The sequence below is a fragment of the Pyxicephalus adspersus genome, chromosome 3 (assembly GCF_032062135.1).
Source record: "Pyxicephalus adspersus chromosome 3, UCB_Pads_2.0, whole genome shotgun sequence".
NCBI classification, from domain to species: Eukaryota; Metazoa; Chordata; class Amphibia; order Anura; family Pyxicephalidae; genus Pyxicephalus; species Pyxicephalus adspersus.
The window spans coordinates 71,584,957-71,603,489 of record NC_092860.1 but is presented as its reverse complement, the minus strand read 5'-3'; the positions used below and the strand labels follow the sequence as shown (position 1 = coordinate 71,603,489).

Below are 18,533 nucleotides of genomic sequence, written 5' to 3'. Positions count from 1 at the left end.
TATTGTCATATACACAGCACTGTCATATACATTTTACAGCTCCTGTAACTTAATAGGCTCTCAGGTAAGGTCCACTTCAAGCACAGGTATTTCATGTACAATAGCAGTAAAATATAAACCCCCACAGACCTGTACATGCGTACGTTTTAGGGAAATATAATATATATAAGGAATGGGCTCACACACTAGGCCCTAGCAGCCATGGACATGCTGGGTCTTGTAGTTCCACTTGACCTGTACAGACTCGGCTCATTGTGAACATGGTTACGGGCGGCGGAATAGAAATTGACATGAACATTCCCTACAAACACATTGTGCCAGGGCTACACTGATAACACCTCAAATCTGTGCATTTCACCCTACCTGTCCGCTGTCTCCGAGGGCACCGACTTGGTTTCACCTGACTGGATCACCGGGAAGCGGAAGTGGCGAGGAGGGGCATTTCCGCCGCTGGGCAGGGAGGTGGGAAGACTTCGGCTGGGGAGTTGGTTTGATTTATTTTACCTGCTGATAAGAGCAGAGCGCTGGATAGATACGTGTTGTGTGCGGCCAGCATGAAATGTTTTATAGAGATTCGTAGAACTGCATCAATTTTCTCCATACTATAAAGAATATTTGTAATGTACATTTGTAACATTTAATGAAATGCTCTGGTAAGAAGAATGGATCCTTGGATGTCTCATGGTGATAACAAAAACTTTTGTGCAAGGAAAAAATTACTTTGCTGGAGTTTTACTGGTTAGTCGTGCTAACTGTACACTTACACATGTTATATATTTATATTATATATATATATCATAACATAGCATAATGTGTAATAAATAGGACACAGAGGCATCACACCATGCCATAAAACATTTGTCTAATGGAATTTCAGTGTGTTTGTCCTATCTTGCAAACTACACTACTTTCCCCTATCTAAATCATTATGTATCGCCCCTTATACACAATTCCAAATGCAGCTCCCTGGTGTACATTACTTTTCTTAAAGTAAAAATATTCATTTTTCCCCCCTTTACAGTGGGCTACGTCATTGGATCTCACACCTACACAATGCAAGATCGGGTGACAGTGACAGAAGACCCAAGATAGCAGCGCCTAACACTTGGGAAGAAGAATTCCAGGACAGCGCGGGACACGATCAAGGAAAGGTCCAGCCCGATTGAAGGATCTGCAGGATTGTTAGGTAATTTTTTTTTTATTTTTTGGTTTAGTTCTACTTTAATTTCACATGGTCTGATCCTGTCCACTGTCCTGTAAGTTACCTCTGTACACCCGGACTCTTTCTTTATATTGTGCTGTACAATCTCTGCACCATCTCATTATCTGTGCTATTTGTGACATTCACTATTCCATGACTCATTTTGCATACTGTGCTTTATATTTCCTATTTCACATTGCTAATTCTGTGCACTCTGCTGTTCATTCCTATTTAAAATGTTTATTCCATAACCCATGCTGTAGTTTCCTACCTCACTTTGTATTCTGTGCAATGTTTTCTCTTGTTAAACCTTTCTATTTGATTTATAATGCCTACTATCCCATTTTGTAAACAGTCCTATAATCCACAGTAATTGATACTTTCAAATGGCTTTGGCATATGTGTGCACATGGGTAAGACCGATAGGTTATATCTGTACTTTCTTCAAAAGGACCAGTTAGTTTTGTTTCCCCTGCAGAGTAACATTTTCTATCTCTCTCCTGGTTTGTGTTATGTAGTCTTAACATTCAGTGTAAAGTGTGGACATTTATTTATGTAAAACCAAAAAATACTGTCCACAGCTCGTGTGGCTTATTTAAAGGGATGTGGCCTTCTTAACATGTATGACATTCACCAGCAATAGGCAGATTTTCTCTATAGTCTATGGTGTTGAGCACTCCTCTTCTTCCCCAACCTCCTGGTCATCTCTGTTCCCTTTCAGCTCTTTTTCCTTGGGCAATAGGTTAAAAGTTCAGGATCTCAGAACATTCAAATCGTTTGTCCCTCCTCTCCCCTTCATCAAGATGAGGTTTAGCCTCTATCAACTTACATGTCCAGTGCACAGTATTATGGCAAGGGAGGAGGAGGTTCAACTGTCAAAATGACTCTTTGAACCCTATTTTAAAAGATGACAGACACTGAAAAATTAAAACCTATTCCCTGGACCCTATGCCTCAATTGCTTGTAATTCAACTCTCAGGCGCAAGACGTGGCCAGTGAAGGCAAAAAGCAGAAGCATTTGATTGATTGGTGACAGGGAATAATGCTAAGAGGGAGGCCAGAATTGAACTTGGAAAGAAGTCACTTCCCAATGCATAGCCTCAACGGAACTACAAGGGTTTCTGCACAGAGACACAGGAAATTTTTGGAGGTCGTCACACATATTTGCAAACACTAAAAGGTATCTGCAAGTTACTTTAGAAATATTTGATGCCAGGAAAAGTTTTTATTTAATAAATCTAGTTACCAAATGTTCAAAAACCTTCTAGTTTTATGATAAAGAGCTGTATGTTTGGTTTACCTGGTAAGGTCCTGTGTACTGGAAGCCTTACTAAAAATGTATCCGAAAAACTAACACAAAATGAATCACTATTTTAGGCCACAGCTGCCAAGTGTCCCTGATTCAGCCTGTGCCATACTGTGTGTGCCACAACAGATGTGTCAGAGCTGGATTATTGTGATGAGGTGCCATTTAAAATGAAAAGCACCTGAACATAACAATGTTTACGAGCATTACCACAGTGCACCCCAGCAGGGAATCTACTTTGTGATAATAATACCAGTTTTATTTCTGAACTGCTGAATTTACTTTCATTTCATGTGACTGATAAATGAAACAAAGCCACATTCCTGCAAAGCCATTTGGGGCATTGTTGCATTGACATTTGTCTTCTCACTTTGAAGATATTTCTTACTGCTTTCTCTAGTGTTTCAGTAAAGGACGTAAAGATTCTTCTCTACAACATCACATACAGTGCCTTAAAATGTATTCAAATACAAAATGAATGGGAGCGCAAAGCCTCCCGGGATACCCACGTCACGCATCCTGGGAGGCACTTGGATGCTCCTTCTGCACAAGCCCGATATACTTTTTGTGAAAACTGAAAAAAATTGCAGATCCCACACATGGGCAGTGAGATCAGCAGGTTTTTTTTCGAACATACACCACCCGATCTCGCGTGTGTATCGGGTGACGTAAAAAGAAGGACCCGAAAAAAGAGGCGAAGATGGCGCTGGCTCGGGGAACAATGCCGGAACGGCGCGGGACCCTGATGGAAGAAACCTCCAGGTCGATCGACTGCACTGCGGAATTGAAGGTAAGTGGATTTGTTTTTGTTTTGGATATTTTTTAGTTTACTTCCTCTAAAGTGGTTCTAAGAATAAATACTTCTGTGGATCTTTATAATTCCTTCAGTGTTATTCTTTGCCCTCCTTGTCTGGTGTGAGAGTTTTAGTAAGCAGCCTTCTCTTGTCAGGTTTGTAGTGGTGCCATAATTATTTTATTTATTTATATTGGATTTATTGGTGCTCTGTAGAATATTCAGTTTGGGATGTTTTATTCAAAACCTAACCCTGTTTTATACTTCTGTACAACTTTGTCTCTGACTTGTTTCGAGTACTCCTTGGTCTTCATGTTGACTGCTTAGCGGTGTTGAAGAGTCAGGTTCCTTTCAGAACAGAGGAGAAGAGAACAGCATGTTTTTTTGTTGGCAAAAGTATGTATTGTGGTAAAATATTCACAAAGTGTAAAAATAACAAATAAGATGTTTATACATATCTTCATGGGGATTTAATTGGGGTTTATTTGCACTGTTCACTTGACTGTATCTGTTCACTAGACAGTAAGTTTTTATAAATAGTTCAGACTAATTAGTTTCTTCTTAATGAATATGGACATGTCATATGAGAGTATGAGGTCATAGATCTCATTAGTTTTAACGTGTTTCACCTTATCGGCTTCCTCAGGGGAAGGTACGACTCAAAGAATGAGCTAGTATCATAAATCTGGTAAGCTAGTATTCATACATAGTTAATTAATGGCAACATAACACAAAGCAAAGAGTTCAAATACAAAGTATAATTCCAATGCAATTTAGCTTAATTTGAGATTTTTTGTGACAAATGTCTTGGAAAGTGTTTAAGAATCACAGGTTTGTATAGTAATACAATTTAAATTCATTGAAGATGTGTATGAACATCTTATGTGTTATTTTTACTCATTGTGAATAACTATTTTACTGCAATACATACTTTTGCCAACAAAAAACCCTGCTGTTCTCTTCTATTCTTTCATTTATCACTGTTCTAAGGGGTTAGCATACCACCATATATGATATAGAAAATGGGCAACCCTCTCCTACCCTATTCTGATATAAATCCTTTCATAACAGGCCTGTTTAGTGTATGTGAACAGATATTATGTGTTAGATTATGTGATACTTTGCCTGCACACAAATGGACCCCAATCAACTAATTAGGTATGTTCTGAAGTAAATAGGTTGAATCAAATCTGTTTTTGGGGTTCAGCAAATGGGATGTATAAATATGCACTCACATATGGGGCTTGATCATTAAAGCTCTCCAAGACTGGAGAAGATAGACTATCTTGGGAGAATCTGGATCAAACGTGTCATGGATCTGGTGGATTAAAAACATTTGCTAACTAAAAGCAAATTATGTTTAAGAAATCCATTCTAGGTTTACTAGATCACCCAGATTCTCCCATGAAAGTCTATATTTTCCAGTCTCGGAAGAGAGCTTTAATAAATCAAGCCCATTTTATTTCATATTTCCTATTCACATTTATTGTATTTCATGAAAATTTGACCTATTATGGTAAATGTCTTATCTAAAATTTCAATGAAAATCCATAATTCCAAATAAAACAAGATAACTATTTAGGGTGATGAATAGGTTTGCAAACCAGTGTATACACAAGAAAGGTGAAATGGGCTTTTACTATTTCTAACTCACCAAAAAAAACACTTATACTAACTAAATTTGTCATGCCAGCACAAATGTTTACTTGTATTTTGCACATATGTAAGGCAAAAAAAAATATGGACACATCTTGAACTTTCCTAAAGGCTGACTTACAGTATATCCCCTTCGTGTGTTACCTTCATGTGTTCATGTTTCAACAACAGCTTCACAAAACCGCTCACAACAAGTTTAATGAAAAGAATAATATTGCTCAAGTGATAGCTTTTGCCGATTAAAGCAGTATTAAACCAAACTTTTTTTTAACTTTCCCCTAGTCAGATATTTTAATAAAACATTCTTTGTCAACTGTTTTCCTAAATTATGTGTATTTTGTAGTGTTTACAGCCTGAGTGCCCTTCACGCAACTGTGAGCTTCATGCAGCCCACCATGAAGCTGGTGCCAGACCCTAGTTAACAACAGAGTGGCAGTGGGGTGCAGGGCTGACAAAATAGCACATCAGCAGTGTGAGATATTTCTCTGTTGATGTGGAGGTGGCAGATAAAGTGCAGATGATGGTACCCTGTGGAACTTGACTGACTGTGGGTGACTAGGCTTTGGGAAAGTTTTTTTGTGTGCTGGGTGATTTGGGAGTGTAATGAAAAATACTATTGGCCTGTTAATGTCTAAAGGATACAGAGTTGTGATGGGAGGCTGCAATGTGCTTCAGAACAGTAGCTGAACACTTGTTTTTTCGAAGGGTGATAGATTGTGTTACAGGTACAGTAATGTAGCACAGATAATGTAGGGTACATGCATGGAATATGACCAGCACAGCACATGTGTGCCTGGTACAACAGGTATGTAACTTTTTCAATAGGATCTACATTATATTTTGCTGGAGGTGATGTCAAAGGCTGATACTGAGCTATGTGTCCCTATCCTCCAACCAGGTAGCCTTTTGTGATCTTCTAATCTAGGGAGTTCTTATTTCAGCCACTATTACCAATCCTGAGTATTTTTCTTGCCACTGATGCTAATGATAGGTTATATTTTATTCCTACTTTTTATTCTATGTGTCTTCTAGGCATATTGGGGGCCACAATCTATAATGGTCAAGTTCACCACTACTAATTTACAGCCTCTGATTGCACTGAATCACTTCCCTTGAACATTACACAGAGTTTACATGACTGGTCTTATTGTGTTTATTTTGTCCACCCCATTTTCCCAATGCATGTGCACCCCCTCTCCACAGAGTTTCTAGTAGTCCTGGTCAGGAGCCCAATGTAGCTAAAGTGAAGCCCCATGAGACCCTGCAAGGGAGTGTAGCCAGCTAAAAGACTTAAGAAGGAAAACTGCATTTTTAGAAGCAAAATGTAATGCAATGATAGACTTAAAACAATAAGCACATAGCAAACATACTAAGTACTAATGTCAGTAGCACTTCTTGTCTTTACATATAAGGTTTATTAATAATTTAAACATATTTTTCCAAATAGTTGCCTGTGTTAGACAAGAGTTTAGTAATCCTGCATTCATGCTATGAAGCATTAGGTATAGAGACTAAAGAAAATAGGTGGCATCCCATCCAACAAAAGAAGCAGTGCCTACTCACGCATGCATTGCAGTCCACGCCCATTTGCAAGTGCCTTGGTGCATAAAGTGCATTTGGCGTGACTTGAAAAACAGCCTGGCACCAGCTTATGCCCATTGACATTTATCCACGTGTCCTTTGGTTCTGTGACCTTTTCTTTTAGCTGCTCTTTTATCTTACCCTAGAAGACAACACAGACATCAAAACATATTGTTACCAAAATTTTAAGCATATTTTCATGGACAATTTTGCAGATGTATGATTTGTAACAAGTATTCCAATCAAGACTATGGTATACCACATTGTTCATAATGATAAGTTATTATCTATAATTAATTTAACAGCATGTTATTTCCTAATGCAATACTGTTGAAATGCCACCAATAATTACTACATTTCTTAGCACTCGTATACATTAATTTGCAGCTCAGTACTCTCTTGGAAATGTTTTGTTCATTCCCACCCTGATTGCTACATTATGGAAAGAGTACAAATCAGGGAAAATGCTTCAACTGCCTCTCTTGGAAAATAATGATTGGATCAGAATGCCTTCATTTAGCCCTTAAATACTCTTCCCCACATTACAGTGATTGGACCTAAGCAACTTATTCACAGGCTCCAGCAGCATCAGCTGAGGTGAGCAGGTTCATTTTAATACAAAGGAGCTTATTGTTTATTGTTTGACATAAAAAAAGTTTTAGGATAAATTGAATGACCTGATTTGTGAGCAAACTGATAATGCTGGGTGTCCAATTCTTTAAAAATAGAAGTTACTTAAAACCAATCATTGTGCGTTAAAGTTAAAAACGTAACATTTCTGTGGCAAAATATGTGTCCTAGCAAACAAAGGAAAAACTAATGCAATGAAAATTACAATAGCAATATATCAATAAATATTTTCATTCAAAGTATGTACAATTTTACCATTTTTTGCAGTCTATATACATAGAAACTCTAAAACTATATTCACCTTACCCATGTTATTTCTTGACTTTCATGTATTCCACAGTTTCACTCATGTCATTTTTACTCATCACCAACCAACATCATCATAACCATCATCATGCCTGTTGCATAAAGGCTGCCTAATGCACTGTAATGAACCAAAAATTGCCCATACAGCAGTTTTGCTAGTGCAAAAGTATAGTGCTAACTGTTTATGTATACTGCAATGCATGTGTTTTGGGAGTGTCAGTTAATAGCTAATAAATAGCACCATAAGTACTGTTTGAAATTGGCCAATCATAAAAATTCACATCACATCACACGTAATCACATCATATTTGTGACAATAAGGAGGATCAATGTGGTACGTGGAGTGTATTTAAAGGTGAGTGCACCCAAACACCAATACTGAAGATACTTACCTTATCCCACTGACACTGACTAATGATGGAAAACATTGTTCTTCCTGATGCAAAAAAAAAAAAAAAAGGCACTATTTTTTACACTAACACCATTGATGGGGTACTATTGTCTCCACTATTGATAAGGCACCATTTATTTCCATAATGGGCACTGTTTTTATCACTGGTACTAACAATAGAGCATTATTTCTCAATGACACCAATGATGGGCTGAGAGAAGCTTTAATTCCACCATCCACTGGGCATTTTGTATTTCCACTTGACAACAAAGGTGTTGTTTTATGCTATGTTTTTTTTGCACTTGCTATATTAACTTTCTAACGTTGCACAGCACCAAGGAAAACAGCAAAGCTTTAAAAATCAATAATAGAATTTGTTCAGGTTGTTGTTTTTTTTTTTTTTTTTTTTGCAATAATTATTGTTGGAAGCGAACGATTAACGATGGATCGGCTGATAATTGTTAAAAAATTGCACAATGACTGGTCAACGAGGAACGTTGCTGGAAACGAATGACCGTCCCAGTGGATCTGATTGGGCAATGGTCGTTTGCAATATATTGTGTGTACGGTCGTTCAGTGATTTTGAACTGTTCTGTGATACACTTTCTCCTGTACATGTCACTTCCTGCATCGTTTAAACAATCATATCTAGCGTGTGTATACTATTGGTGAATTATATTTGAACAATCGTATCGTTTCAGCATGTACAAAATTGTGCACAATACTATTGTTCAAATAAAATGTGAATAATTGTTAATTGGTCATTAATCGTTCGTTTACTAATGACAATTATTGCACGTGTGTCAATAGCTTTAGTGGCCCTTTATCTGGCATTCTTATAAAGTAAGATACTAATTAGGGTTATCATTGGTCAAACACTATTGTCTAATTTCCTGGGGATTTTAACACAGTTCTAAGCCTTTTTGGATCATTGCAGATAGGACTCCCTGGTGATTTCCACCACTAGGTTATTTGAAGTATGCCTAATTTTTTTTTTTGTTATCATATTACATCTGTCTTTATATATCTCTCTTTGAACCCTCAGAATAAACCCAATTATTATTACACAGTATTTTTATGGCGCCATCATATTATACAGCGCTGTACAAAGTCCATAGTCGTGTCACTAACTGTCCCTCAAAGGAGCTCACAATCTAATGTCCCTACTATAGTCATATTTCATTAATGTAGTCTAAGGTCAATTTAGGAGGAAGCCAATTAACCTAACTGCATGTTTTTGGGATGTGGGAGGAAACCGGAGTACCCGGAGGAAACCCACACAGAGAGACCCCGCAAACTCCATGCAGATAGTGTCCTGGATGGGATTTGAACCTCGGACCTAGCGCTGCAAAGGCTGGAGTGCTAACCCCTGAGCCACCGTGCTGCCCAGTCAAGCCCAAACAATATTTAAATAAACAGATGGATAATCCAAATAGCTGGGTTTTTAATAAGGCTTTGCAATGCACTTTGCTGTTTGTGTTAGCATTATAATAGAAAAGCCCCTTTATTTGAATTGGCTACCCATCGCACTGCAATGCACAGAAAGTGCATCATACCTTAACACATAGCTGTGTTGCACTGAAGTGTGCTAGTAACATGCATTTGGGATGCCATTAAGGCTGGGTCTACATGGACGGTTTAAAAAATGCAAATAAATGTTCCTACCATGTTTAAAAAATGTTTTTATGCACTTTTACAAGCGTTTTAAAGCTTGACTTTAAAATACTAAAAAACTTTTATAAACGCCTATGACACGTTTTACAGCGAATGCCGCAATTTTACATAAGCGTTTGTAAAAGGTTTACTTTTAACCCTTTCAGGGAATGAGTACAGGGGTACATAAAACCCCTTACTCATTTTCTGAAACGGTTAAAATATGTGTAAAAAATTGGGCGAGGCTTTAATGGTAAATTATTTTATTAAATGTGTGTGTGTGTTATGTTTGTGTAACTAAACTTTTTTTTTTTTTTTACAGGTTATCCCAATGACAGGATGACTCCCAGGGCTGCAATCATGACATTAGCATAGCTGTGGGAATCCTCCTGACAGTACAGTGAGGGATCCCCGGGCACTAGTGGTTAAAAGGGGACAAGGCGTCCCATTCACCTCTAGTGCCTTGTGAATGGCTGAGGTTTTCGATTTCTCAGCCATTCAGCACTAGACTTGAATGGGGGGACTTGTCCCTATTCATCTCTAGTGCTCTGTGGTTGGCTGAGAAATAGGGAACCCTGATGACAGCTCAAGCATCATCAGGATTTTCCTATCATCAGCCAGTGGATGCAGAGCAATCAGCGGAGCTGTGACATGTGTTCTGTATCTTTAGCATATACTACAGCTTCTCTAAGGCTGCAGGAGTAATCAGGGGAGCGGAGCTGTCAGCATAGCAGAGCTCAGCCAGGACGAATCCACAGACAACGTCGGACGAGTGCTGTACACACGCAAGATTATCGGACGAGAATCATCTGACGTGTGTATGTAGCCTATGTTTATGTGATGTTTATTTTAGTGACCTAAGCCAGTAGGGCCTGGGCACTTAGAGATTACCTTAAATGCACCACTGCAAACATGCAGGTGTATTACTACATTTCACTAATGTGCAAGCAAGATTTTTTGGAATCGGAAAATTATAGGTTTGAAGTACCTCTGTTTAAATCAACAACTTTTAGGCAACTAGTGGATCTATTCTAAATTTAACAAGGTAGATTGTGCACCTTAGGCTACCTATCTCTGCCCCCTTTCAAAAAAACTTCCCTTTTTAATCCTTTAAGATTAGCTGTGGACATAGAAGTTTGTTGTCAGAAACAAATCTGATCAGCCTATAACTCCTCAAAATGTCACTAGAATGAGGTCTGGAATGTTGAGGTTCCTATTACTAGGTTGTTGGTGTTTTTGTTCTTTTTTTCCCTGCTGTTGTTAACTTTCCTATTGTTTTGAATATGTTCTTTTTGCTTGTTTGACTCCTGGTTTCTGACACTTCTTCTCAACTTTTGATTCCCTTGATCTATCCACTTATTTATTTTGATCTTTTTTTTATAATTTTTATTGATAAATACCAAGGTTCATACAAACAAACAGTATTTGACATAGCTTTGTATATCCATCAGTAGAAAAAAAAATGTTTACAATAAAATATAGCATGAACAGAAACATGTTTTAAAATGAAACCTGGCATCTCTATTTTACATTTTAGAACAAAGGAAGGTAGGGGCAGTATGGGTGTGAGGGGGAGGGAGGGGAATTTGTGGGTTTCCGAGCAGTCATATTAAAATACATATACTCACTACATTGTCAGAACAAAAATGTAGAAACTAATGCAGAGGTGAAGACGGTGGATCTGATTGAGAAGGTCTGAGTCTAAGTAAATTTATCAACCTTCTTGGAATCGGTGGAAATCATGTCCTCCGTTTGGCAAATATCGGCTACCCTTCATAACCACTGATCTACGGACGAAGGGGAGGCACTCTTCCAGCAAGCCGGAATGCAAGCCTTGGCCACGTTTAGGAGATGTCTAAGCATAGAGCGTTTATAGACTTTCATGCGAGAGATGGGAAACATGAAGTAACGTTAACTAAGGTTTGCCTCTAATATCCACCTCCATGAGAACATCTGCCACTGAGACCCAAAAGGATTGCAGTTTTGGGCAGTCCCAAAAAATGTACAGAAGTGTGCCCTGACCAGTACCGCATCCCCAGCTAGTACTATCTGTCTGTGGGAAGAGCTTGGCAAGTTTAACAGGTGTCCTATACCAGCTGGTGGCCAACTTGTTATTGGTCTCAGATTCCTTGTGGCAAAAATGAAGCAGCATCTCTTTCTTCTCATCCGTAAATTGCATGTTCAACTCCTCTTCCCATTTGGTCACAAAAACAGAAGACTCAGGAGTGTGGATTGCTAGTAGCTCTTGGTAGGCATATGACAACGTGCCCCTCAAAGAACGTTTGGTGGTAGAGAGGGTCTCTATGGACTGTAAGGATCGGGTAAAATTACATGACCGTGGTAGGGATTGAAAGACATAGAAAAGCTGTATGTTACCCCATGGGGTCAGGGAGGGTAGTTTTTTCAGTTTGTAGTGTAGGTAAGTGAGCCCATTCTGGAGGACATGCATGGCCCTGTAGATACCCTTGTCATGCCAGAGCCAGTATATTGGGTAAGAGAGCCCAGGAGGAAACTCCGGATTCCCCAAGATCAGAGAAATAGGAGATGGGTAGGTGGTTATTTTTTGGGAGACAAAGAATTTGAAGACTACTTTAAGGGTCTTGTCAATCAGTGGGTGTTGGAGCATGGGAGCTGTGACCGCAGCTGGGGCCCAAACCAGGGAATCACACGGGACCTATGAACAGGCGTCTTCCAATCTAACCCACAATTTGAAGCCGCCATTAGTGCACCAGTCCAGCAATCTGAACAAATGTACTGCCTGATGATACAGAATGGGGTCTGGGAAAACCAGTCCCCCTTTAATCTTGGGAAGTTTTAAAACTTTGATTCCGATCCTTGGGGACCCCAGGTGCCAGAAGAATTTTATGAATTCTGATCAGAACTTGTCTAGGATGTAATTCGGAACATGAATAGGGAGGGCCAGAAGTGTGTATAACAATCTAGGGATCACATTCATTTTTAATACATTACACCACCCAAACCAGGTGAAAGCCAACTGTGTGCATCTTTGAAGGTCTAAGATGAGTAATTGTACAAAATTGAGGTAAACAATACGCGCTAAATGCGCAGAGATCTGGGTGCCCAGGTACGATATGGAGGTGGTGGCCCATTTAAAGGAAGAGGAGGGTATTAACGATTCTTTGTGGATAATACCACCCAAAACATGAGCCGAACTCTGGGACAATATGCTAGCAAACAATTTTAAATCACAGTTAAGTAGAGATTTTGGCGATAGCTAGCACAAAGTTGGGGGTCTTTGTCAGGTTTTAGTAACATGGAAATTTGGGCGGACAGCATGTCCTGGGAGGCCCATGACCCTGAGACAGCGTGTTGAGCGCAGAAACCAATTGGAGGCCCATGATGGGGAGAAATTTCCTGTAGTATGCTATTGTGACTTCATCAGGACCAGGTGCCTTCCCCGAAGCTGTGCGCCTAACTGCCAACTGTAGTTCAAGTAAAGTGTTTGGCTTGTCCAACCGCTCGGCTGTTTCGGATGTAAGTATTGGGAAGTCAGAGGCTCTGATGTATTCATATCTTTTCTGTTTTATTAGAGGAATTTAAGTCTGTTTGATCCAGTTGTAGGTTATACGATTGACTATAGAAGTCGTGAAAAACCTGTGCAATGTCGCCAGTAGAGTGGACGACTGTACCAGCAGGCGTTTTGACATTTGGAATAAACAAAGCCGCCTTTTTAGACTTAAGGGCACATGCCAGAGCCTTACCGCAGTAGTTGGCGTGCTCATAGTAATAATGATCGCACCTGTTAAATTGGGCCTTGGCTTTCTCCCGGTAGAGGGAATTAATTTGGGTACACTTGGAATGTAGTTGGGCCTCCGGATCCAGAGAGTGAGACTGTTTATCCACCATCTCTAAGTGATGCAATTCTTGGGGTAATGTTTCAAGTCGTTCTGTCCTGAGTTTCTTTAGCCTGCTCCCCTGCTGAATGAACAATCTCCTGATGAAGCATTTGTGTGCTTCCCAGACATGGTGGGTTGTCCGTTGACCCTTCATTACACGGGAAGAAAGAGCTAAGTTCCTGCTCGATCTTCTCAGGAAAGTCAGGTACCGCTAGTAGTTATTCATTAAGTCTCCATGACTCCCATCATTTCTGTGATGGGAGTAAGGCAAATGTGAGCGTCCTTTGGAAACATCCAAAGACGGAGAAAGCGTCAAATTGAAATCTCCACCAAATACAAAAATACCCATTGCGAGTTTAGACAGCATTGTAAAACATGTTCAAGCAAAGGCAATTGGTTAGCGTTGGGTAAGTAAACATTCACTAAGGTGTACAATTGCTCACCCACCTTGCCTTGAACTATAAGGAAGCGACCCTGAGGATCAGCTCTTAATAGGGAGAGGGACCAGGCCAGTGAGCCATCAACCAGAATGCTTACTCCTCTAGATTTGGAGTTGGGTGAGGTACTGTGATAGCTAAATTGAAATAGTTGGTTACGTATAGCAGGGACTCCCAATAATAGTACATTCAATATTATTGATTCTTTGGTTGGGGAGTTCAGCCCCTTAGTATTCAAAGATGTGAGTGTAATAGACATCTCCGGACAAAATAGCACTTAGAACTTTTACGGGATGGGGGCGGGGTTTGGTGAACAGGTATGGTGTGAAACAATGAGTCGGAGAGCGCGAGGTCCTTGAACTAAGGAGTTTTATCAAAGTTCCACTACTCTGACCTCTTGTGAAGGTGTGGTGACCTACATGGGGGAGGTTTAGGCAATGGCGAACAGAGCCGCTGGCGCACCTGCGGCCACACATAAATACAGTAGTGTAACATATTCAGCACCGGGAAGCACCAAGGGTATGTGTAGTTAAACCCCAAATTCTGCATAGGGATTACTAAAACTTGAGGCAATAACACCCCTAGTTCAGGGAATAAAACATACTTATCAAAAGGTAAATATCACAACCAACAGGATATAATGAGAAACTGACAGACCTTGAGGAAGCATATCAATATGAGTAGAAGTTAGAAAATATGAGGCTCGTAGTGAACATCAGACAGATTGAATGACAATTTCTAAACAATATGTCCCAGCATGTCTGCAAAACGGTATAAAGAGAGAAGTGGGATCACAGTTTACTCACAGAGCAACAAAGTAAGTGTCCTCTGATGGTCTCTATGGACATATTGTACAGAGATCCATGAATACTGCACAGCTGAAGGGCATGTTCTGAAAACTGTAAACAGGAGAGGCCCAGCAGCCAAAACTGAGTCCCTTGACAAGAATTGGGGATGGCGTCATCTGATAAGACCAAGAATGGAGTAAACCTATGCATCATCAACAAGTTGTGGATTCAGTCGCAGTTCATGAGAGGACGGGGTATCCCGACGTGGAGAGCGAGGTGTGGATGAGGAGCGCAGCCTGCGCCTGTTGGGGTGAGGTGCTTGTACTCTACGAGGTCCTCCTAGGCAGTCGTCGACAGCTTCTACCCAGTCAGGCACGTTGATACAATCTGCTCCCAAAAAGGCAAAAAGTGATGGTAATTGTGATGGGTCATGAAGCAAGAAGACTCATTTTTGGTAAAAATCACATGAAATGGGTGGCCCCATCTATAGCAGGCAATATGTGCAACACCTGGATCCAATAGTGGTTTCAGCAGGCGCCTCATCTGGAGTGTGCGAGAAGAGAGATCTGGAAAGATTTGGATGCTGGCCCCATCAAAGTCTATAGGCCCTGTTCCCCACGCTTTTTGGACGATCTGCTCATTTAACTTGAAAATATGGACCCTACATAGCACATCTCTGGGGCGCTCATTCTGTAGGCCTCACCGCGCGCCCACCCTATGAACCCTGTCTAGTTCAATGGCATCAGAAGCAGGGCGTTCTAAGAGAGTATTAAATATGGCAGTAACCATACTGTTTAAATCAGGCCTGGATGTGGCCTCAGGTATCCCCCGCAGCCGTAGATTGTTATGGTGACCTCTGTTCTCCTGGTCATCTAAGCACAGAAATAGAGTAGACATAGCTGATATCACTTATTGATGTGATTGCTCCAATGCTGCAATCCTGGAGGAAACCTGGGAGGTAGATGATTCCAGAGTAGACACCCTAGTATCAACTGTCATAACCTGCTGGTGAAGTGGCTCTACCTCTCTGCGCAGGGAGCTCTCTATATGAGTAGCCAGGGACTCCATGTCAGTTTTAAGCAGCTGTAATAGAGCAGGTCCTGGGGTAGCTGGTGCCTGGGGTAGCTGGTGTGATGGGGGTATAGCTTCAGGGAGCTGTACTGATGGGCGGAAGGACCCTGAGGAGTGGGCAGGAGAGGAGGCAGCAGGGCTTTGTGAAAGGTATGGGACTCCATCATTGTCCACTGCATTACCTTGTGCCTCATGGCGGGCATCTGTAGAGCACGTCGGCGCCATCTTGGGTCCACTCCCTCCTGCTGCAGTCGCTGAGTCTGAGGGAAAAAAATGCAATAGGCTTGCAGTTTTGCCAGCGCTCTTCTGGGAGTTTTACCAGCGCCCTTCTGCTTCTTTTGCTTGTTTTGTTTTGACATCAGTGCGGAGTCAGGAGAGGTGTCCCAAACGCAGGTTAGATCTGCTGGTATGACCTTGGTAACTGCATCTCTTGGAGGGTATTTACAGTTTTAGTTAGGGTTTCCTTTTTAATGGGTGGACTAATTCTATTCCAAGAGTATGTGGTTCTGCAAGGGTGTAACAATACACCCTGAGGAAGCATTGAGTTCCGAGTGAAAGAAGAAAGGGAAGCTCTGCATGTACCTGGCACATAACTAAAACTTATGCAAAAAGTGCTTTTGGAATGTTTCCCACTTAGGAGTGCAATCATCTCCCCATTATGTTTCTTTAAAGTATGGAAAGCAGGAGATAGGATTCTCCCGCAAACTTAAAATTACAATTTCCCCTCTGATCCTATAAATTTGCCACACCATTTTTACTTTTAGGAACTGAATCCTTAATGTGCCACTTTTAACTTTTAATCCTGAAAATGTGCCACAACCAGCAGCCTATTGAAAGTAGAATGTTTATTTGATGTACACAGAAGGCAGCTTTGTCTAAACAGAATATAAACAACTTATGCATAATGGTTGTAGCAGTACATGCACAATAGTATAGAAGGATTTACATTTTTACATTGATAACATTGTGAGGTGGGGAGGAGTGCCTCCAAAAGGGGCTGTGAACTGTGACTCCAAATGCTGACAGCTGTTCTCCTGGCCAGCAGCAGAAAGGAGCCAATATTGTTGGATTTGCAGCAGCTGGGTACATGGACATTGTGTGCAGTCATGGGGGAAATTAGAAGGCTTTGGAAGGCTGTGTTCTATGAGTTGCAATCTGCAGGGACTACGCCAGATGTGTTTCTCAGAGGATATAGCTAATATTGTTGGAGCTTCTACAAATGTAAATTCTCCTTGCTATCCTGCACTCCTGATTCTGAACTTCTCTGCCATTCAGTACCCCAGAAAATGTAACTTCATGCATACCTGACGCTAATCCTCCCTCACTTTCCCCCCTGCCTTCATAACCCCTAACACTACACACCACACCCCAGATACTACAATTTTATTTCAGGTGTTCTTTCCACCACCCAGCAAGTCTACCACTGTGTACTCAACCACTGCTCCACCTTGTCACTTTTGCAGAGTCATACAGAGTGAAGGTAAGGCTTAGCCTGGAGTGTTTGGACTGTATTTTCTCTACACTTTCAATGGAGGTTTGGTTCTGACTACCAGCTAACTTGCGTGAAAATAGCTATGCATTTGGCAAATGTGCTTCTATATTCAGGTCCATCTTCTGGGGGCACTGTGCATATTATGTGTACTCCCAGAGGTAGGGAGAGAAGGGGCACACTTTCAAACTAGGAGATTTCGAGGGAACTAAAACTAATTATAAGAGGGAAGTCAAACACTGAAATGTTATGATAAATCCACTTGCCTCATTACTATGGAACCTTTTTATTATGGTAGTCATCTTTCTGAAGTCCATCTCTTCATTAAGGAAAGTGTTTTATTTACAATAGAACACCACTATTTATCACTTCTCTACTAAACGACTGAACTTTTATTATTATTTTGAACATGCAATACTTGTATCGGGCTAAAGCAAATGGGAAAATGTAAACTCCATTTTATGTCCTTAAATTTTATTTTTCAATAAATTTAGGATAGAATAAGACAGTGACTAAATACAGTAGGTAACTGCAAAGACTAGCAGTTGTTAGTTTTCCTGTGGTTTGGCCAAACACCAAGCATTTCTGATTGGGCAAAGCATTAACACTTCTAGGCAGTGCTGTATGCTGCTGTTAAGCCCCTATCTATATATATTTAAAACTGTATGTATGTATGTACGTATGTGTGTATGTTCCACCATCACTCGAAAACGCTGGGAGACATTTCAACCAAACTTGCCATACATATGACTGAGACTTATGTGAGTGCACCTGTCATCGTTGTACAGCACTGTGCTATATGTCAGAGCTATATTTGGATGAAACACATGGAGAAATTTCAGCAAAACTTGCTATGTTACACCATCACTAGGAAACGCATCACCAAACTTGCTAGATATATGATTCATGTGAGTGCACCGCTGATCACCAGGAAACTCATGGAGACATTTCAACTAATTTTTCTAGACATATGACTGAGACTCGTGATTGCACCGGCTGATCTTTGTACAGCGCTGTGCAATTTGTCAGAGCTATATTTGGATGTATGTGTGTATGCATGTTCCAACATCACTCGAAAACGCATGGAGACATTTCAACCAAACTTGCTATACATCTGACTGAGACTCATGTCAGTGCACCAGCGCTGTGCTATATGTCAGAGCTATATTTGGATGTATGTGTGTATGTCATCACTAGGAAACGCATGGAGACATTTCAACCAAACTTGCTATGTTCCATCATAACTCGGAAACGCATAGAGACATTTAAACCAAACTTGCTGGACATATGACACCGCTGAAATTTGTAGAGTGCTGTGGTATATGTCAGAAGTATATAAATGTATATGAATAGTTTGTGACTGGGGAAACATTA

General features: G+C 40.4%; 1 protein-coding gene and 1 long non-coding RNA gene across 4 annotated transcripts in view; one reads left to right on the top strand and one right to left on the bottom strand.

Moving 5' to 3' along the window:
- ARHGEF18 (Rho/Rac guanine nucleotide exchange factor 18) overlaps nucleotides 1–18,533 on the bottom strand; it is a 148,392-nt gene that overhangs the window by 49,829 nt on the left and 80,030 nt on the right. For both annotated transcript variants that reach the window (XM_072405152.1, XM_072405154.1), the window contains one exon: nucleotides 6,520–6,679. In XM_072405152.1, coding sequence (XP_072261253.1) covers nucleotides 6,520–6,679 — 160 coding nt within the window. The remainder of the gene's footprint in view (nucleotides 1–6,519; nucleotides 6,680–18,533) is intronic.
- LOC140326505 (uncharacterized) lies at nucleotides 469–11,028 on the top strand. Of its 2 annotated transcripts, XR_011919884.1 has the most exons (4): nucleotides 469–738; nucleotides 1,022–1,186; nucleotides 2,181–2,381; nucleotides 6,925–11,028. It is a non-coding gene; the product is annotated as an uncharacterized lncRNA (long non-coding RNA). The 2 variants fall into 2 exon arrangements; XR_011919883.1 differs by having other exon boundaries at nucleotides 2,181–11,028.